At 36.4% G+C, this 23,465-nt stretch overlaps 1 protein-coding gene across 2 annotated transcripts in view; it reads right to left on the bottom strand.

Annotated features, from left to right (window-relative positions):
- Positions 1–2,012: 2,012 nt before the first annotated feature.
- Positions 2,013–23,465, bottom strand: part of LOC139753697 (uncharacterized) — a 36,456-nt gene continuing 15,003 nt past the window's right edge. For both annotated transcript variants that reach the window (XM_071670407.1, XM_071670408.1), the window contains exons 8-17: positions 21,983–22,070; positions 21,618–21,705; positions 20,624–20,747; positions 19,242–19,329; positions 18,763–18,850; positions 17,214–17,361; positions 11,753–11,837; positions 11,348–11,435; positions 11,102–11,213; positions 2,013–9,282 (exon numbers count right to left, since the gene is read on the bottom strand). In XM_071670407.1, the coding sequence (XP_071526508.1) occupies positions 6,875–9,282; positions 11,102–11,213; positions 11,348–11,435; positions 11,753–11,837; positions 17,214–17,361; positions 18,763–18,850; positions 19,242–19,329; positions 20,624–20,747; positions 21,618–21,705; positions 21,983–22,070 (3,317 nt within the window). In that variant the 3' untranslated portion in view covers positions 2,013–6,874. The remainder of the gene's footprint in view (positions 9,283–11,101; positions 11,214–11,347; positions 11,436–11,752; positions 11,838–17,213; positions 17,362–18,762; positions 18,851–19,241; positions 19,330–20,623; positions 20,748–21,617; positions 21,706–21,982; positions 22,071–23,465) is intronic.

Genomic DNA, 23,465 nt, shown 5'->3' with positions numbered 1-23,465 from the left:
TTCCAAAACTCTTGCATTTACCTCCCTAACAACCCCATCCATAAACAAATTAAACAACCATGGAGACATCACACACCCCTGCCGCAAACCTACATTCACTGAGAACCAATCACTTTCCTCTCTTCCTACACGTACACATGCCTTACATCCTCGATAAAAACTTTTCACTGCTTCTAACAACTTTCCTCCCACACCATATATTCTTAATACCTTCCACCTTTGTTCTTGACACTAACTAGCTAATGTGGGAAATGGCAACTACGTATGAAAGTTTCTTCACTCGTGTGCATCATTTTCCAAGTTTACAAGGTAGAGCTAGGAACACACAATAAAGTATCCTCACTTGCTCACAAAGAGCTCCTGCAGTTCCAAGGGTGTGCTACTTTCAGTAGCAGGGAAATGATGGTTTCCTTTGGAGAGATATCCTTTGACAAGACTGCCAGTGGTGAGCTTTCCCCTATAGTGTAACCCCATGCAGGTAGAGTCTGGTAACACCTATCTTTATTATTTACTTCCTGCTCAAGAAGACCCTTCTCTCCTTATACCGATAGCATTTCACAAAACTGCCCACCTTTCATTAATTTTCATATATTTGGTTTTCCTGTCTCCCTATAGCTTCATTAAATCTTTTGTTTGGTCCCTGGTGGTACCTGCTTCTCCTTGCCCGATTTCAATACCTGAGTTTTTCTTGTCCTTCCCCCGACACAGTATCCACAATTATCAGCACATTCTCCCTGGCCACTTCTTCCACTTGGTTGCCCATCCTTTATTCTCCTTACACTATCATCCTGATCACTTGCTTGTTAACTGCCCTGCACATAGCTTTGTTCTCATTTCTTCCTCTTAGGAACACTAACAGAAGCAGAAGAAAAAATAACGTAAAGAGAGGAGGGGAAACATACAGTTAGATAACAAGGAAACAAACTGAAAACACTTGCAAAAATAATAATAAAAAGTAAATCTAGCAGCATCTTCTCAAGGGAACATTACTCCTAGTTTGAGCATTACTATATGTATCAGCAAGGCTGAAGAACTGGATCAATATCAAGAGTGCCACATCTGATACTGGCACACACTACAAACTCGGGTTATATTTGTGACATATACATCCACTTTCTTTTAATTTTTTCAGCATTAAACCACTGTAAAATATCATCCAAGAGATAAGTTGAGAAAATCAATAATCAAAATATAAAATATAAGCATAGCAATATATCACTGTCTGCATCAGTTCCTTTCAAGTAAGACATGGGGTACATGGAAAGGACAGATAACAGGAAACCTAACTGTCCATAAATGAAGTCATATGCAGCCTAGAATTAAATTAATGGCAGAAGCACAATAGTTAAGTAGGAAGCACCTTCTCACCAGCCTCTTAGTCCCCACAGACAGTGGCCTATCTCAACACATTTCTTAATACATCGAGGATCCTTACCCTCTCATCACCCACCCAAAGATTTCTTATCTCACTTTATATGTAGTCTGAATATTTCTAAGACCACCCTCCAGCTAATCCAATCTGTACCAGTCACACCTCCCCTCTTACTGACTTCTTTCCACTTATTTACATATTGGTCTGTACAGTATACTTGATTATAATGTTCATTTAATATCAGTTACTGTATTTCATTAAAATTTTATCAGTGTAAGCATGAAAAGTTAATACACTATAGAATTTCCATCAAAAGGTAGACTTTTGTACTATGTGGGAGTGGAACCCTTCTTTTAATGCAGAAACATACAGTACATTATCTTATACTGAATTTTTATACTGTACCAACTTTTTCTAAAACATAACCCTTAGTATAAGTGAAAAAGATTGGTAATTAAAATCATAATATTCAGTTTCTCTATAAATATGGGGACCAGGAAAATCTTTCTTATCTTGCATATTTTGACCATGTCTCAAATAGTTAAACCAACAAAGAAGATGGCTTGCCTTTGATTAAAACAGGTTGCTTTACCTTCAGCAAAACAAGACAGTTTCCAGGTTTCTCTTATAAATGAAAATAAACCATATTCAATTTTATTCAAAATGTTTATAAAGAAAACTATTTAATTTAGGAATTGCATCATTACAAATGTCAATGTACAATAAAAATGTTTACTGGAAATGGACTAAATCAATTCCACAAATCTTATGCTTAAAGCACAACCGTTTAAACTAAAAACATTAAAAAGAAAATATTAGGCCTTCTAAAATCTCATAATTTGATACTTACAACAAAATTAGCTGTCTGAGGAATGACTTTTATTGGCAACTATGATTAGAATTTAAATACTACACAAAATTATTTCTCAATAGTTAGAAATAAATAAAAATGAGAATACTAAGTAGTATATTAAATTCTAAAAAAAATCATTAAGACAAAGGACCACCACCAAATAATTTATGAAAATTCAGTGATATACCTTAAGAGTAAAATTCTAAATACACACTTTTACTGAGAGGTAGAATTTCAGACCTGACTTCAAGATCCAGTAATACTTTCAAGTTTTAACATACCTAACTAACACACTTCCTGCAAAAGGAAAAGACATTCCTAGAGTAAAAGTATATTAGCATTTATTACTGTTGACATTTATTGTACCCTGAATTATCCCTATTACTGCACAGCAGTAGTGAGGCAGAGGTTTGCATTATGGTTAATAGTATGTGGCCAAGAGTACTATAACATACAGTAGGCTGCACTTCCATCCACTGAGTAAACATGGACTAAAACCAATTTCTCTTATTACTTTTTCACTTGTTGAAAGTTTGTGTTTAAAGAAAACTGTCATCCTTTTCACAAAGGAAGTACAATGCAAGTGCAAAGATTAATTAAAGAGAGTCAGCAGGCATCATTAAATTCTGATATACAAATTAACATTCTGAAAAAGAAAAATAACTGAATAATAAACCTACCCTTGTTGATGTATACTGCCAGTTTGTCTACTTTTAGACAAGCTACTGCCCCAATGGTTAATCAGGCAAAATAATGTCCAGACACAATTCACATCAACTCTCCCTGCATTCTTCACTACTATTTCCTTCGATTTACAAAAACACACCCCCAAACACATAGTAGATGGCAGGCAACCATCAACCTAAAAGGTACTTCACCTGAGCATCAGGAGGGTTAGTGACAGAGATGCAGTGAGCCAGCACTGCAGTGGATATCATGTTCCCCTCACATACACATGGGTTGCTGGTACTCAGTCCACAAAACACACCTTCCATCTTATATATAATACTAAACAACATGTACCTCCCATGATTCTATATTCTCTTTCCTTTGATGAGTGCCATACACTAGCAGAACCTAAAAGTAGAATGTCATTGAAGGTAAAGAAAGTTTTGGAGACCCCTAGAAGTGTGAAGGTATCTCCCCATACTGTACAAGCTGGTAATTACATACAAACACACACACACACTTTGTCCATTTATATCATCAGTAGATCACATGCTAAACTCAGTAACATATTTGGTTTCCATAATACATTTTTTTATTGTCTTACATGCCCATACAACCTCAAATGCACTGTTTTATATATTTTTGTTCTTTTCTTAGTATCACATCTCCCATGAGAATATATATTTTTCTCTCATTCTCTCAGAGGTCCATATTGTCCTTTTACTTATCACATAAAAACCATTAAAAAATTAGGATTAGATAATCTTGAATATTGTAATTCTAATTAAAAGAATTTTGCACTGTTCTCTGCATGAAGTTATCATTATATCAAATATTAGTTTTTCAGTACATAATAAGGAAATTTCCCTACAGAGTTAATGTAAGAATAAACCGTGTCAAAAGCAACAGGATCATCAACACAAAAGTGTAATTAAAGTCAAAAGCAATAGGATCATTATTCTACGTTTTGGCAGCACAATGCAATACCTTAGTTTTCAATATTTTTAAACCTTTCCTCTCCATTTCAATCACTCAATCACATATACATACAATCATGAGCTAGAAGCAGAGGAGTTTTTATCAAGGGTGTATGCAAGTGTACGAGTAGGAAGAGAGGAGAGTGATTGGTTCCCATGAAGGTTGGTCTGTGGCAGGGGTGTGTGATGTCCCCATGGTTGTTTAATTTGTTTATGGATGGGGTGGTTAGGGAGGTAAATGCAAGTTTTGGAGTGTGAGACAAGTATGCAGTCCGTTGGGGATGAGAAGGCCTGGGAAGTGAATCAGTTGTTCACTGATGATACAGCACTGGTGGCTGATTTGAGTGAGAAACTGCAGAAGTTGTTGACAGTTTGCAAAAGTGTGTGAAACGAGAAAGTTGAGAGCAACTGTGAATAACAGCAAGGTTAATAATATTAGGTTCAGCAGGGTTGAGGGACAAGTTAATTGGGATATGAGTTTGAATGGAGAAAAATTGGAGGAAGTGAAGTGTTTTAGATATCTGGGAGTGGACTTTGCAGCAAATGGAACCATGGAAGTGGATGTGAGTCATACGGTGGAGGAGGGGGCAAAGGTTTCTGGGAGTGATGAAGAATGTGTAGAAGGAGAGAACATTATCTCAGAGAGCGAAACTGGGTATGTTCGAAGGGGATAGTAGTTCCAACAATATCAGATAGTTGCAAAGCATGGGCTATACATAGGGTTGTACGGAGGAGGGTGAATGTGTTGGAAATAAAAGGCTTGAGGATAATATGTGGTGTGAGGTGGTTTGGTTGAGTAAGTAATGAAAGGGAAATAGAGATTTGTGGTAATAAAAAGAGTGTGGTTGAGATCAGGTGAGGGTGTGTTGAAATGGTTTGGACATATGGAGAGAATGAGCGGGGGAAAGATTGACAGAGGATAAATGTGTCAGAGGTGGAGGGAACAAGGAGAAGCAGGAGACCAAATTGGAGAAGGAAGGATGAAAAAGATTTTGAGTGATCGGGGCCTGAACATGCAGGAGAGTGAGAGGCATGCACGGAACAGAGTGAATTGGAACAATGTGGTATACCAGGGTCAACATGCTGTCAATGGACTGAACCGGGGCATGTGAAACGTCTAGAGTAAACCATGGAAAGGTCTGTGAGGCCTGGTTGTGGATAGGAAGCTGTGGTTTTGGTGCATTAAACATGGGAACTAGAGACTGAGTGTATATGAATGTGGCCTTTTTTGTCTGTTTTCCTGGCTATACCTCGCTGATGCAGGGGGTTGTGATGCTGTTTCCTGAGGGGCATGGTGGTGCCAGGAATGAATGAAGGCAGGCATGTATGAATATGTACAGTTTCCCCAAGTAGTGATGTCAAAACATCCAGTGAATTTCGCTGTAGCAACATCTGGCATCTTGCCCAACTAGACGGATTTTTCCTTATATTCTACCAAGTGAAGGAAAATTAACTGAAATAATGCTAACCATATATTAGTTATTGTTTGAGTGAAGAATATAGCCTTAATCACCAAGCAAAACAGTTCATATTTCGAAGAGTGAAATATTGGGAAATGAAGCATTAAGACGCAAAATTATCACTCAAAGAGGGGAAGAGAGTGCTGGGTGGTGTTGCCAGTTTTGGATATTAGTGATAACACGTTAATGGATAATCCTTCTATGAATAACAGATGTCCTGGACGAGTGACGTATTTTTTTTACCATCCCCAATGCTTGGCAGAAATGTTATAATAATGATGACAACTAGAGACTGAGTGTGAACGAATGTGGCCCTTTTTTGTCTGTTTTCTCACACTACCTTGTTGAAGCTGGGGGTAGCAAGGCTGTTTCATGTGGGGCAGGGTTGCGCCAGGAATGGTTGAAGGCAAGCAAGTATGAATATGTGTATGTGTACAAATGTATATGTATGTGTATGTTATGTATGTATATGTTGATATGTATATCTATGTATATGTACATGTATGGGCATTTATGTATACATATGTGCATGTATGGGCATATATGTAGACATATGTGTTAATGAGTGGATGGCTAGATACCATGCTTTTTGTCTGAAACATTTACAAAATATGACATGATTACTTGGGAAAACTGTACATGTGTATATATGCATAAAGCTGTGTATGTTGGAATGTATATGTATGTATATGCATGTGTATGAGCATGTAGGTATATATATGTGTATATCAGTGGATGGGTCTTTATTCGTCTGTCTCCTGGCGCTACCTCACAGATGCAGGAAATGGTGATCAAGTATAATAAATAAATAAATAAACGAAAATAAAAAAATTACATTGTACACTGATATCCTACAAAAACTTTACATATTCCAAAGTCTTTGAGGATGGCAAGGTAACAGAGGATATGAAGGTGTTTTGGACTATGGTGGGCTTATAACACAGAGCTGTCAGTCAACCTTCATTCCAAAAGCCACAATTCAATTAAATCTTGCCAACAGGCAAGATGTTACCCTAAGAACTGAACTACATGGCATACCACTTAATCTCTGGCTTTTAAAGTACAGTTTCCCACACAAACCTTTCCTAAAATAATCAAATATACATCCTTACACACACATGCAGAAGAATGGCATAAATTCATTTATTCATACTTTGCTTCAAAAAAGAAAAAATAAATTACTGTCCTTGCTAAAGTAATATGCTTTCATCTCCCAGTAACTGAACTATCACAAAGTCTCTAAGTTTCTTCTACCTTTGATGCCCTCTATAACCATTTGCTGGTTTGATAATAGAGCATACCTGTTTCTTTCTGAAAAACTATCTTTATTACCTCTGCATAAAGCCTCCATTAATGACATATTACTTTTCTACATTAGTTCAAGTGATATATAAGCATGAATGTCATCTGGTCAAAAAAATAAAAATCTATTTACTTAATGTTCACTATTTAGTCTTATAAATTTGGCACGGACATTTATCTACATACCTACAGTTAATACTGGTAAAATGTATGCCTGCTGTCTGTTTAATTACTCTGCAACCTACATGTTTATGTGTGATGGACCAGGGTGAGGCATGTTCATGTGGTAAAGCACACCAAGACGAGACATTGCTGCATGGTGATGCATTTGCTGATGCATGGGATGATGCATGGTCATGGGTGGTTGCATATGAGCAACCTGAGGATGATGCATCATACCCTGAGGCACACTCAGAGGATCTACCAGCACAGTTTGTTCAACCTGTGTTGGAGCCTCTGTGATCTCAGTCACAACTAGAGAATTGTCATCTTCGGTTGTAGTAATCTCTTGGTATGCTCCAAGATTGCGTGCAGCCTCAGCTGCCTCATCCACCACTGGTCGCATGTGTGGATGTTGTTGATGTGGAACTACACCATGATGATGAGGATGCTGTTGTTGCTGCTGCTGTTGCTGCTGCTGCTGCTGTTGTTGTTGTTGTTGTTGTTGCTGCTGCTGCTGCTGTTGCTGCTGTTGCTGCTGCTGCTGCTGCTGCTGCTGCTGCTGCTGTTGTTGCTGCTGTTGCTGTGACTGTTGATGGACTACTCCAGCAGGGCCCATGTGTGGCATCTTAGGATCCATACCTACCCGTTTCTCCATATGCTTGGCCAAGGGTAGTCCATCAACACGCTTTTTCCGTAAATAATTCTCTGAATACGTCATTTCCTGAGGAACATTATGCTTACTTACCAAATGGTTACGCAGCTTACTACGGTCATAGTATTCTTTGCCACAATAAGAACAAACCTCTGCCTTCCTACGATCATTATGAGCACGTTTAATATGAGTATTAAGTTCCCCTACCCTCTTATAACACTTACCACAAACCTGACAATAGAAGGATGGCTTTTCATGCATCTTAACCCTATGATATCGAAGAGCATCTGAAGTGGCAAAGCGTTCACCACAGTATTGACAATTGTAAAGAAGGATGCGAAGATGCACTACATTAATGTGTCGTAAAAGGTCTGTTTTTGTTGCATAACGTTCACCACATCTATCACATTGTTCCTTAAATTCAGAATGCATTTTCACCTTGTGCATTTTCAGCGACACTTTAAGGACAGTCTTCCCACAAATCTCACACTGGACTTTTGGCTTTGTGGATGAACCACAGTGTGCTTCTTGATGTTCTCTTAACTTCTTGTTGGATGGAGCCATGAAACCACAATCACTGCACAAGTATTCAGTTGTCTTTCGGTATGTGAGGCTTTTGTTGTGATGCTTTCTCATATGGAATGTAAGGCCAGGAAGGCTGCCTAACTTACATCCACATTCTCCACATGTAAAGTCATTTGCATTCTGGCCAGTATCATTCAGGTGTTTGCTGTTAATATGCATCTTAAGTTTATATTTAAATAAGAAAGTTTCACCACACTCTTCACAAGCATATGTTCGATCTTTAAAGGCAGTTTTAGCCCTACCTTTACCTTCAGTATGGCATATTTCTTGATGATACCAAAGGTCATCCTTACGTAAAAAGTGCTTGTCACATTCTCTACACGGATGGCTAGTATCAGAATTATTTGCTTTGCCTTTATTAAAGTAAGTGATTACCCCATTTTCAAGAATGGTTTCTTCAACTTCAAGAGGAGTGTTATCTACTACAGTATGAACCTCCTTTTTATGAGTTATAAGATCTGTATACTTTTTGAATTCTGCATCGCATTCTGTACAATGATATATTTTGGGACCTTTATATGGTAAAATCTTCCTTTTATTTGATGTCGGGTATTGTCCACCTAGCCCACGGCCAATCAAAGTAGACCGTGTAGCTGGTCGACCTCGACCCCGTCCCCTTCCTCTAACTCTTCCTCTTCCCCTTCCTCTACCTCTGCCTCTTGTTCTTCTTCTCTTACGCTCATCCTCAGAGTCATCGTCAAAGTCAACATCACATTCAATACTTTCAAAGCCATCATCTAATGGCTCTGTCTTTATTTTAACTTCTGTATCATCAGCAAGAATTGTAGCTTTACGTTTCCTTCCTCTCTGGCTGTAAGTCACTCTCTCCTCCTGTTTAATCTCTTTCTCATCTTCAGAACTACTGTCTTCTGCAGTGTTCCTGGCAAAGCGTTGTTGCTGCTGCTGCTGTTCTGCTTTAGCTTGGGCAATGCCTCTATTATAAAGTTCTTGTACCATTTCCTTTATTCTGTCATGTCTTTGGATTACAGAATCTGCCTCATTCACAAGATTGGTACATCCTGAACAGAGACAAGTGTTAGATTCCATGTTGACCATTTTCCGACTAACTAGGTGGCTGATGACTTCAAGAACAGTCTTTTGAGTGTAAAGAAGCCGCTGATCATGTTCAAACATGAAAAAATCATTGAGAATCTTCCCAGTCTTCCCACAGACAAAGCAAGTATACTGTCTTGTGCGTTTGACTATCTTTTTCTGAGGGTCTTCTTCCTCTTCAAACTCGTCTGCCAAACCTAAAATTTTGAAATTATACATTTCAGAAAGCAGCTTTCTTAATCAAGCCAGCTTAGGCCAACTTTAAGAGGTAGGTACCAGAGCAAAAATATATGAGGGATTTAATCAATTGTTCACTCAAGGTAACCTTAGCAGATAGGGAGATTTGGTTTAGGGCCAAAATAAAAATACAATCAAACATCTGAATACAAACCTGTGTATGTGTATACCGAGAGAATAATAAGATTTTCTTCATTTATAATTGCACAGTTTTATGAATGAGAATTTGGGTTCAAAATTTGGAATTCATAAGTTTACTGTGATAACACAGGAAGAGTATTTTACACATCGGGTTAGCAGATGGCTTGAGAGATACATAGTTTGCATATTGTGGGACTTATTAGGAAAGAACATGGGCTGCTGTTGACACAAGTGGGTATTGCTGTTGACAGAAGTGGGTATTAAGATGTCAATTAACACCTACATTCTATCAATCCATCAATTACTGAAATTCAGTAATTATAATAACTGAGTTATTAATTTTTCAGGCAAATCTAAGGCACAGAACATTGAAACAGTACAACTATACAGATTTGTACATTTCTGACCGCCTCTCCCAGAATACATCCTTCCCATCACCTGAAAACTAAAAAGCCATTACACATACCACACTAATAAACATATGGATTAATTACATGTTTAATGACTTCTGACATCAAATAAATCTTCTATACTTTTAATTTATAAACAAGGGTGGCTTATCTAAGACACTGTGCAAGATTAATTCATAGTTATGACATTTCACTCAGCACCTTCACTATTTCTCATTATGCCTCAGAGGTGTATACTCTATCAAAGCCAAGCATTTCTATATCAGTTTAGTAAAGTTACTATAAAATGGGAAATGTAATGTTCTTATCGGTAATGACATTGAGCAAGTTGCAATTTTGACCCCAATTGTATCTGTAGTAAACCTAGCCCCTCTATCTGAAGAGGTAAGATCTCGTGAAGTTGAATACCATACATGCAACACATCAAGAGATTCTAACCATGCAAATAGTCTGCTAGTACCCACTGGGAGATCCATGACAAAAAATTATAAAAGTATGTGAAAAATGCACTGCCACATACTACTGCAGATCTGCTGTAATCATCTTTTCCTCAACCCTATGTTGTAAAACTGAAACTTTATGGAAAGGTCAATCTTGTAGAGTACTCTAAAAGGCATTTGGCCCTTTTTTTTTGTCAACAAAATGTCCATTTGCTAATGTTGCTATTACCGCATAAGACTATCAATTACTACCAACAAAGCCCAAATTGACTTTGGTCACTCAACAGTTGGTCTAGAGTTACATTACTCAACACTCATTCTCTACGTAAACTATGTGTACTTACAGGGTGAACTAGATATGGTAAGGATTACTTCATAATTTTATGGACAGCTATGCAGAGATTCACTTGATGCATACCACTTGCTGTTTGTCACTTGGCTCTATCTGTTGGTAAGCACTATCCACACTGAATTTTTCTAAGGCTCTTCATTCCCTCCACCTCTGACACATACATCCTCTTTGTCAACCTCTCCTCGCTCATTCTCTCCATATATCCAAACCATTTTAACACACAATATAAAGTGCATAGTATGTGATGCAAAATTCTCTGCTTCACTGATACTGCAGATAATTTTCTTTAATCAATCAGTCTCCTTTCAATTCTGTTTCCAAAAGAACCCGACCAGAAAGCCTTGGGGCACTGATATCTTTAGCTCATTTTAAAGCTTACTAAAAACAACTGGAAAAATTTCACTGAATACAGTGTTATAGATGTGTATAGCTGTACCTTTCTTAGTGAGAACCTGTGAAAGAGGTAGTGCACCAACCACAGCCTGCATTGTGGAGTAAAATGGCCATGACTGTCGTGTGTACTCGCTGACATCAGGATGACTCAGGTCCTGTTGAGGATGACATTTAGCTACATAAATTTCTCAGTGAAGTGTGATCAGTATTTTTTAATTCAGATGTCTCAAATCATTACAGCACTTTTAGCAAAAACAAAATAAAAGAAATAATCTTCCATGTCACTTACAATGTACTTGCTCCAAAGATAATTCCACTTTTTTCGTGCTTGATTGGGAGTGATGACACCAGTTAACCCTAACTCATCCACTATATTCCTGAAGGATATAATTTATCTTTTTATGGAATATCATTTATATTTACACATAAATGGCTCCTCAGCCAGAACCAGGACTTTATTTTCATCTCTGGTAAATGATATCATACAATAGTCATCTCACTGTAAACTAATCCATGCACAGCCATTTTAATCCTTATAAACAGGACAATTCAAAGCAGCAGGTGAGAGAACATGAATAATTTTCAAGTAAATATATAATATAAATAAAGGTTCAAAGCAGCAGGTGAGAGAACATGAATAATTTTCAAGTATCATACATAATATAAATAAAGGCGATAGAGAGAATATACTTACGCAAATACAGAAGAGACCTTTTTAGTATTGTCAGGCGGCCGAGCACCACGAAGCTGGATAAATCTTATAGTTACATCTCTTGTCCCTGGGCATAAAAATCAGAATGACAAATACAGTGTTTTTCTTAGGTTGGCTGAGTAAACCCAGTATACTCTAACCATGGCAGTAAGATGATCCTAAAGGTATTTAACTACTTCATATATAATTAGAGTGAAATACCTCTGTCAGGCATTTATCATGTAATTCTAAAACCTTTCTCTTGGCTCAACTGTCTAGTCATCAAGATATAACTGACATTCAGAGAAGAGTGATTCACGAAGAAATTACACATCACTACTTAATTCCTATACTTACTCACCCAGCCAAAATCCTGTCTCCTACATCTTCCTTAAATCAACTACAATATTTGTCAATTGTTCATCTGCTCTTTCCACACACCCATAATTCACAAAATACTCATTGGCATCTGTCTTTCTAAGTGCCTCCACAGCATTTCACTATGTCTCCTCACCTCACAAACATAACCACCTTCCAAAATGCATTTTCAATCCTTGTGCTCTTTTTGCCAAATTTCTCTTCCAGATCATTTCTAACTGGCATTCATAATACATGAGTATCATACTATTCTTGATGAAACTCTTCACTTCTGAAAACATACTTTCATTTTTTTTCATTTTCGAATGTAATATGTTGCCTGTCCTTTAACTTTTCATCCAAGTTTTCATCCCCCATATCCCTACACCTATCGAAAATACCAAATTGGTATTCAGAAAGCACGTAAATTCAACTATATGTTTTCCTTTTAGATTTCTTAAAAAGTTCCAAACATATACAACCATGTTCAAGCAGTGTAGTCCATATCATTTGAAAAGATATACTTGCTTTCACTTTTCCATGTTTTACTTTGCCTCTCAAAGTTTCAAATGTACTGAATGCTGGACTCTTAGCCACAAAAATGGCTATTTTTAAAGCCAAGTCCATCAATTCTAAACAGGATTATTCTTAAAGAATCTTACCCAACCACCATGGATACTGCATACTGCCACATCTGCAAACATGCTACTACTACCCTACCAAACTTCTAACAAAAATACTCCCCAACTTTAGTGTCATACTTTCTATGGTTATTTGTAGTACCTACGGCCACATGTCTCCTATTAAATACGCTTTTATAAACTTATTCTTTCCAATTATTACCACCTCAGAACTCCATCGTCTATCTTCCTGGCCATTCTGTTCAAAGTAATATATTACTCATATTTCCTCATTCATCACTCTTTATTCTCCAACATTCATATGTTTCTACACAGAGCCATTTGAACTACCTCTTTTCAACAAGCATTCTTCATAACTCCTTATTTTCTCACACACATAAGTATCAGGTTTAGCATTTATGAAATATTTCAAGTCTTTGTACAGATGATACTCATGCTCAAAGGCCTCTGCCCAAACCAATTTGGATGTTTTATCGCACTGAAAGTTTTATCTTTTCATCCATCAATCTATCAACAATGCATTCCAAATTCAGAGGAGTGGATCAGGTATGCACAGCCTTCACAACATCATTTCCCCTCCCCTCCCCTTCCTTATAACATCATCAGCCACTCATGACCACATAGCAGTCCTAAACAGTCCATATGCAATCTAACCACATAGTAGTCCTAAACAATCATTATGCAATTCAAATAAACCATTATCATGTTATTTTTTCTACATAAAAGATGTGTGAGATTACATACATCAAGATACTTTCCACTTACATCTACTGGATGTTAATATATATTCACCCAAAAGCAACAAATCAAGGGTTACATGCGATGGTCAGTGTTATGGCAACTGGTTAAAACCAGTAGAAAAATGAAAACACTTTAAATGAGAGTACAGGAAACTATGTGCAATGTTGAAAATAGCACAACTGAACTTCAGCTAAAATGAGACAATAATATACTAAACCTCTTTACGACTGATATCGCACTCTTTGTAGACATCAAAATCAAAGGAAATACAACAAACAATTCAAATCATTACCACATGGAAGTAACTACAACTTACTGACTGGACAAAAAGAATAAAATACAGTACAGGTGACCCCTAAAAACAGAAACTTATGATATGGAAATTCAGTTCATTCAACAAATATTGGGAACCAATTCATTTTACAGAAGGCTGAAACTTTTTTCAAGAATTACAAATAATGCTCTTATCTATCTATCTTTCTTATCATTACTCCAGTCCCACATTAAAGTGAACAACAAATGTAGCTCTATAATGAAAACAGGCACTAAAACCAGCTATTTCTGGATATATTCTTGAAAAAAGTCCCTCCTGTAGCATAATAACCGAGGCAGAGTGCTCCTCCATTGGTTTCAGAGCCTGCAGCAGAAAAGAATAACTCAATAGATCCTACTGCCCACTTCACTCACCCTTCCAGTAACTCCCTTTTATCTACCCATTAACAACTTTATGTAGCAACAGCCACTGTCTCTGGTAAGTACTTAAAATATTAGTGTATGAATAATTAAACTTACAATAATGCCCAGGACACCCTGTGCACCTAAATGACATGCACCCTAATGCTGTAGTGATGTTTCTGCCACAAAAAGTGTCTCTTTAATCCAGCACAGCAGCAAGAAGTTTCTCCATCAACAGCACCACCTGACAATAAGAGGCAGGCTCATAACCTTATGCTCACTGATTTGTGCTGATCTACATAGGGAATGATATGGTTTGAAAAATGGAGCAAAGTTTACAAGCTGCTTTTGTTCTATATGATTCACTAAAGTACCCGCAATGTGATGCACAAAATATTTGTGCTCAACCATTCAGGTGCAAACCACATCTCATACATATCAAATTTTTGATAACAATTAATAACTTATCTGTGAATTCATGCAAAGTAAACTTGGTTAAATTAAGGAAAGCCAGCATTAAGCAAACATGGCACAACTACAGAAAAAATGGAGAACAGAGATGTTCAAGGGAGGAGGATGACTATATCCTTGGGGAAAAATATGAGAGAAAATGTGACCATGATTGTAAAGTGGAATGCTGCTCACATATCTATGGCAGCTTTCTACCAACTATTAACTAGAGTGGAGTCAAAAGCCTTCCATCTCATTAATTCTCCTGGCATAACCTTTGTTCAAACTTCCCTTTCTGTATTTGCGATGTTGGTGGTCTCACTGAATTCCATAGGTGTTACTTTAGCTCTTGTTCTCATGAACTGTCTGTATGTTCTGCCAACCACAAGGTTTAGGCCTGTGGTATGCTTTTGGCTGCTGCTTTCCACAGCTTCTGTGTAAAGTCTAACCACTCAAGGACTGGCTGTTATGATGCCTCCTTCCCTTGAACTATTATGATAAGGAATTCTCTTCCTTTTCTTGTCTTTTCATCTTCATATAACTTTTCATCCTTACAAAGTCAGGTCTACAAACTCTTGAAGGGCCCAGATTCATTTCTATTTTCTTTCTCAATAACTTTTTTCACTAAAGATGGCTCTGATTTGGGCGTGTTATATGTCCATGCCATGTCAGTTAAAAAAATCACAGGAAACTGTATAAATCCCCAAGCTTTTCAATTTCAGTCAAAGCAGGCTTAGTATGCATAATCTGTAAAAACCAGCAAAACCGTATATTTCACAGGAAAATGTGTATATTAATTCTAAATCATTTAGGTAAAGTTCAAATTCAAACCAATTCTGCCAAAAACAATTACAGCTACTGGAAAAGTTTTCAATTTCAATAACAGCAGCTATCTTGGATAATGGTTAGAGTCACTAGATACACTTTTGAAAAAAAGCCATCCAAAGACCATCCTTGCTAAATTTGCTTCATATTGGCTGAGTAAATTCAGAGGAAAAATAAACAGATGAACAGCACTATCAATGACATGCTGGAAATCAATTACCAAATAACAGCACGAGCTCTCGTGCCTAGAAATATGAAAAATAAAAATACAAAGTACAGTACAACCCTGAAAACCATAATTCATGGGTGTGGAATAGACATAAGGTGTATGATTCATTTAGACTGCTGAAATAAGCTATTTAAAGGTTGCTTACAGTGTTGGCAAATGGAATGGAGTGAGTAATGCTGAAATGTACAGAAGTTGTGGGATATGAGAGAGGGAAAGATATGAGGTAAGGTAAAACAACAAAGTGGATCAAACAAAATATGTTTTAAGTGGTTTGGTCACATGAGAGAATACATAATGACACATTAGTAAAGAAAAATTGGAGTGAGGCAGAAAAACATGGAATGTGTGAAGACAGCCAGCATCATGGGAAGGGAAAGTGAGTAAAAATACTCAAAAGTGGACTAAGTAAGGTGTGAATGAGATAGGGCAGTCTGAGGACTTTTCTGTTATGGTCTCCTCCCCTTGGAAAAATTCTAAGAAGGAAAAGTATCAAAGATATTACCCACAATTTACTGTGCCCATATTCCTGAAACTGATTATTCTTAACTTTAACACAGTACGAGGAAACAGAGAATAGCTAAGGCTTCAATGCAGCTGATCAACCACCTCCCAGTCTCTAAACTTCCTCTTCTTGCCTACATACAATGAGACACAAGCAATCAATTCAAAAATACCTGTGCAAATCACAAGGTTACATATAAAAGAAAAAAGAAGGCATTAAATAAGTCTGCCATAATATTAGCTCTTAATGCTTAGTGAAAGGCTCCTGAATAATACTGAAGTAATCTAAATAAAAATTCAGCTAATGCAGATCAGTTAGTGAATGTCACCTAGTGTTAAACACTAGAGGTCATTGTGAAATTGGTAATACTTTGTTTGTGTTGTCTGATAGCTGTACGAGCTAATATATGGTTGTATGCAATGCTGTAGACTAATAAAATAAAGGATACAACATAATACATCTATATAGAAAAATACATGAAACATTATCCATAATGTTGTGTAAGAAATAGCCCGGACAACCTTGGAACACTAGTATCCTCAAGTCGCTATCATGCTCAGAAAATGGGTCAACCACACTAGCATTAGTACTTCTTCAATTTTCAGCCTCTATACTGCCATCGTCTTTAAGTTTATCAATCAAATATTCACCATCTTTAGTACTTTCTGGTTTCATTCATCCATAAGTGAATTACCCAAACACCAGACATTATCTCTGCATTCAGCAATATTTCACATTCAAATTTTGCTTAAATATATGAACACAGTAATCATTTGTAATCATGGCCAGCTTTCTGCTCTTACACATTCTTCAAAATTGTATTGTTGCTTTTGCAGGTCATACTTATCTAACTATGTACCTATCAGTTCTCTCTTTAAACATTAAATATAACATAATTTATATATGCATGATATAATTTTGATACTGCACTATCACTTCCCCTTAAAATCATGAATTTTTATTATACCCCTTAACAAAACTCAATATCCAGCACATTTTTTTTTCTGCTTGTTCTAATAACTATATTAAAACTTGTTTACTTACATATATTTTCAAAATTAGTTCTAACAGTTCTATTTCCATGTATAGCACTCTCTGGAATCTGCTGAAGGGCACGCTGCATATCATCATAGAAAGGCCAAGAGTGAGGTGCAGGGCTAGTACCATCTGGTCCAGTTGTACAGGAGAGTTCCTACAGAGGTGACCATAATGGTTTATTCAGTGGTCAGTGGTCTGTGTCATTCAGTATAGTATTCATGGCAATGTTATTTACTTAAAGTGTGTTTTATCTGTTTCTGGGCTTTAGATGAGTTCAGGTTAAATCATAAAATTACACTGTGAGGAATGATGTGCTTTAGATGAGTTCAATGTAAATCATAAAACTACATTGTGAGGAATGATAACTTTACTCCATGGTAATCTTGACCTTTAAGGTACTTCTTTTCTTACATAGCTTTCTACCCATCTCTGTATCTAACCTTATCATGTATGCCTTACCTGCATTCAAATCAGGATGCAATAGCATAACCTTCCTTGAATATTCTGGCAACATATCATCTTACACATTCAAATGTCAAAACTCCAATAGAAAAGCTCGTAAAAAATGAAGGATTCTGCAAATTAGTTCAACTGTCAAGAGGAAAGCATTTCCTACTTGCTTACAGCTGCCTTGGATGATACATAAGCAAGAAAAAATGAGTACATGAAGCAAAGAATGGGAAAAGTAAACGAAGCATGTTAGAAAAACAAAAATCTTTGAAATATGGTGTAGAATTTGTGAATACTCGAAAAGTATCCAGGTAACACTGCAATATGAAGGCTGCAGAGAAAAGAATCAACATTTATTCTACAGATAATGAAAACAGAATTATTTTCAGTGCATGACTGACTCATCAAAATTTTTGTCCATAGTTTTATAAATTCATTAAAAGTGCATAAAAACAATAAAAAAAATACCTCTCTGTAACTGTGAATTAACTCCTTGTGCTTAAGTTACTCTTCCTTTATCATAATAATAGATAAATCATAATGCTCTTAACCATGGTGCTGATAGTGCCCCTGTCCTTGAGGTGTCTGACATTTCGTGATCAAATCATTCCTAGACAATTTTATGTCAAATGATGAAAGTATAAAACCCAACAATAGGTGCCAGTAATAATCACATTAACTCTCACATCCTGGCTAAACCAGAACCCTGCCTCAATATAGCCTAATACCCCAAACCACCCAATCTCAATATCCTAAGTTTAGATACTACAAAGTTACACTGTGAATGCAGAGACTAAAAGTTACACTGTGAATGCAGAGACTAACAAATACAAACAAAAAACAAAACTGAGCACTCTCCTATGTACCAAACATTGGCAGAAGATATTTACAGGCATTATCAGTTAAAAAACAATCCATAAACCATCTTCAGTGCTGCAATTAGATTTCATTAGTCAAACTATACATTCTACAACTGTGACTCTCTCTTGACAGATTAATCCTTCAAACCAAAGTTATACATGATTTTGTCAGCCCAAAAATGGTAACACCACCTCGTCCACTTAAATTATCTTTAAATAAAATAAATAAGATAGTCACAACTCACTTTGTATTTAGCAACAAGATAATTCCATTTCTTCCTAAGCTGATTTGGGTTAAGAATATGCTCCAGCCCCAACTCCTCCATAATCTCTCTGTAGAAGAAAATTTTATCAAATCATTACAATGGATAGCATCAATAACACCAATACATACAATTCTTCTCTTTGATTCATGTATATTTCTTCCTTCCTAAGCTGAGAACATGTGAAAATCATACATCCTCATATTGCCACTGTTGCTTAATCACAACAAATCTACTTCATACACATACATCCCCACACCCTGATCTTGCAATCTGTTAAACACTAATTCTAATATTGGAATTTCATAATATGAGACTGAAAGTTAATCAATAATTCTAGTTAAGAACTTAGTTGGGATGGCAAGAGCAAACTATGTTATTAATCCACAAAGAGAACTAAAAAAGTGGAAACTGCACTTAACAGTATCTAAAGAATTAATCATTACCAAAATGAAACTTACGTATAGGTGTTCTGTATGCCTGCTTCCAGAAAGTCAGAATGTCGAAAAACTCGTAACTCTATGAACCTTCTGGTTAGTGCATTTGGCCCTGACAAAAAAAAAAGTGGTTTCAGATCTCAGAAAGACTCATTTCTAAGCTGTCCAGGAAAAGCTATGGACACCAAGATTCAGTTGAACACAAAATTACATATAAAACTTTCAATTACAATAAAATTTCTTACCATTTTTTCGTTTCCTTTTGCCCATGTAAAGTATTCTATTTCTATTTCAAGGTCTGGTCTCAATGGGGATTTCTGAGTGTTTCCAGAGTCTTTAATATAAAACAAAGCCTGTCTACACCCTTATATTAAACCTTAAATTTAGTAGTCTACATGTGCTGCAAAAATTACTGTATCCCTACTTCTATTTTTCATTTAGTTGAGGGCTGCCTTAATTAGATTTGAAGGCTACTATCTTGTTCAATACATGATTCAGATATGCAAGGGGAAGAATTTGAGGACCAGTGACTAACATTAATATCAACATACACTAGAAATCAATTTAAATGAGACTTTACACAAGTCAGCTAATTCATCACAAACTTGTGTTTGCTGCTCCTTAACAGTAATATCATGACAAGATGGCTAGATGATATCTCCATCAAGGTGTGTAAAAGTCAGAGCTTTCTGAAAGATCTCTCAAAAATACATATTTATGCAGTACATAGAGTATAAGTATGCATATCAAATAAACATGGAAATACAAACAGCATAAAATATTCAACTGTGTGTGAGGGCTTACTATTTACCTGTTAAGATGAAAGTATTTTACACTCATTCTGCCACATTTCTTACCCTTTTATGTGTATCATGTATTTACTCTTATGTGTGCGCGCACACACACACACACACACACACACACACTCTCTCTCTCTCATTTGCCTAAGCCCATTTACAGCCCAATCCCAAGGGTAGAACAAATGGCTGGGTTGGCTATGGAAAGACTGCTACACCCAAGATTCGAACCCAGACAGGAACATGGATGCCCCTGCATGTGTGTGTAGGTGTGTGTGTGTCTGTATAGTTGTGTTTGTGCACAATTACGTTTGTTATCATTCATCTGTACTGTACACAGAGAGAGTTTTACAATCATGGTGCCCCATCTCCTGAACCTCCTCTACATTTACAAGAACTTTTAAAACTTCTGTATGCTATCTGCATTTCACTGTGTATGTGTTCATCAATACCTTTATACACATGCAACAGGAGCTTTAAAGTTGTGGGCCAATGAAAGAAAAATTATGCTACTTTAGGGAGGAGAATGTGACAGAGGTATTTGGTTAAATAAGCATTATGACAAGGGGGTACAAAATTCACATGTCAATAACATTTGACTTTACTTACATAAAAACTCAGGTGATGCTCGAGATTTGAGCTTGTTGACATTAGCACCCCTAAAGTGCTTCATTACTTGTCCCATCTCCTTCATGAATGCCCAGGTGCGTTCTCCACCAGCCATCTCTTCATCCTAGAATTACAGGTGTGGACTGAAGCACATCTCTACTTAACAGAAAACAAACAAACCTGTTATCATCTTTTACAGCACAATTCTAATATTCATAAAAAAAATAAGATGAAAAGATAATTGTGTTGCGTTAGACAGAACACCATATATGTGGTAAAAACTGTATAAATCATGATACAAATACAATATAGTAATCATAAGAAGTGCAAAAAACCTCTTGTAGTACACTCAGTCACCAATAAATCTCACTGTGAGTTTTCTGATAAAAATGCTTCATCAGAGAAAACTATATATCACATCTTTTCTTATTTTACTAAGTATGAAGTCTCAAGCATAGAAATACCTAGTTACTGTGTAAAACACTTATCATTCTCACACAAAATGGAATTTTCAAAGAATGAAAAACCACCTCTACTGAGGGCAGAGCCCTGTTAGCAAAGTTGGACAACTCCTGAGGAATTCAACTCCTTTAACAATAAAGAGTGTGAGGTCAGTGGATGCTTGTTAGATGGGACTTTCCTAAACAGGGACTTTCTTAAAAAAAAAAAAAAAAATAACAACAATCGCAAGCACTCCTACTGCTTTGCCACACCTCAACTTATGCAAGACTTTCACTACTTCTTAAACCCGTGTGAAAGAACAGCCATCAACCTCATACACTTCATGATAGTTTAAGGGGTGAATTCTCATGAATTCACACCATCTCATGGAGATAAAAAGTATTTGAACCCCCATGGGCAAGAATTCTCTCAGGTCCTCAGAGGATTTTGTCTATAATGCAAAATAGTCTTCATCTTCCATGACTTTAAAAATAGTTCATTAAAAAGAATTTCTTCCATACTTATCAAAATATATTAGTTTCATGATTCTAACCTGATATCTCTTGACCAGGTAATTCCATTTCTTGCGGGCCATCATCACACTGACCTTGTCAGTGATTCCTAGCTTCTCTAAGATATCTCTGAAAGAAAAGATTGCGTTAAACATTCACAGCTCTCTGGGTGCTATTGAAGTAAACTTTCTAAATGAGACAAAATGAAGTAAAAATTTAAGAAGTGATAAAAATTTAGTGGGTACGATAATAATTCAATGGGGAAATATGTGAGTAACATTATAGAAGCTGCATGTACCTGATCCATCCCATCAGACTAGAAAAGGAATGATGATACTAGATAGACAGATAGATATATAGACATACACAACACATAAACAGATGCAAATTAGAGAAACAAACTTACTGGTAGACTGCATTGTGGCCCTTCTGGGAAATCTCTGCATGTTTCTCTCCACGAATCTTTATGAATTTCTTTGTTATATCAACAGACCCTATACAAGAGAAAGATAATCATATTCTTATACAGATTCTCAACAAAGGCAAATATACATTCAGAGCAAGATCAAACTGAGCAACTAAATATCCTAATTTCCTGAGTTTTAAATTAAGCAACAGAATTTACACACTCCCATGCCTATCAACACAGTCAACACTTTCAGCACTCGGGAATTAAGAACAAATGTCAAACTTTTTCCTAACTTATAGGAAAGTAAAATACTTAAGAATACAATAAAAAAAACTGGCCCAGAAAATGTGAAAAGCAAGTTCTTAAGGTATCAAAGTAGTCCAAGCAAGGTAAACACATAACTAATTATTCCACAGTCATGGCTTTTGAATTAATATATAACTTAGTTTCAAAGGGTAGCATGAACGATTCATTTAAAATCATGCTACAATTACCTGCTATGCCATAACCCCACACCTATCCATGACATCACATTGCAAATCCTTTGCTCATTTGCTCACCCTTTCATTTGTCCTTCAATATGTGGTTAAATCAAAGAAGGTTACACAGGAGGAAGATCTACTAAACAGGACATTGCCAAAAGTTACAAGGAATAAAATGAATATCTCAAAGTTACTGTATTCATCTCCTGAAGATGACAGTCTAGGACCCTCTTCTCTTGTTGATATCTAAGCATGGCCTAATCTTCCCATGGCAACACATCTTTACAATGAAATAAAATGTGTGGTTGTATAACAATTGGCAAAAGTGCAGTTGAGACTCAAAAACTTCGTCATCATATGGTACTGCAAGAACATACATGATAAAATAGCCTTAAATGTGGAATATTGTTCCTCTATAATTCGATTCATATTTAAGAAAATGTGTTCAAATATCACAGTAAATATTTAAGTTAAATCATAGTATGCATCTCAGGTCTAGTCATCCCACTTGAAGTTTAATGGAAGGAAACATTGATAGTATCTAAAATAATGGATCTGAGTCACTGTGAAAGGTTAGAGGCTAGAATGGCCCACTTTGCCAGGAAGAGAGAAGAGAGATGTTATTACAGCTTTCAAAGTTAAGTAGGAAAATGACAAACTGACAGCGAAGCATGAGGTGTTGATAAATCTAACCCTATCAGTGTTTTCAACATAACCCTATCAGAGTATCAGTCACCTTACTGTCTACCCAGGTTGGCCAAACCCAACTTTCTGGGGAAGGATAATGTTGAAAGGATTGAAAAAAAAAAAGCATCCAACTAGTGAACTCAGCCCTGCCAGTACATCTTGACATTTCACCTGTAGATATATTTTCGTGCTGCCAAGCAAGAATACAGGCTTTTCCTCCTGAGACAGCTTCTTAGAACCCTTTCTTATTCACCAAAAGAGAAAAAAATATCACCCAAAACAGAAATAGTGAAAATATCACTCAACACAAG

Source organism: Panulirus ornatus, chromosome 15 (assembly GCF_036320965.1).
Source record: "Panulirus ornatus isolate Po-2019 chromosome 15, ASM3632096v1, whole genome shotgun sequence".
NCBI lineage: Eukaryota > Metazoa > Arthropoda > Malacostraca > Decapoda > Palinuridae > Panulirus > Panulirus ornatus.
Note: the sequence above shows the minus strand (reverse complement) of the source record. Positions and strands in the feature narration are given on the sequence as shown.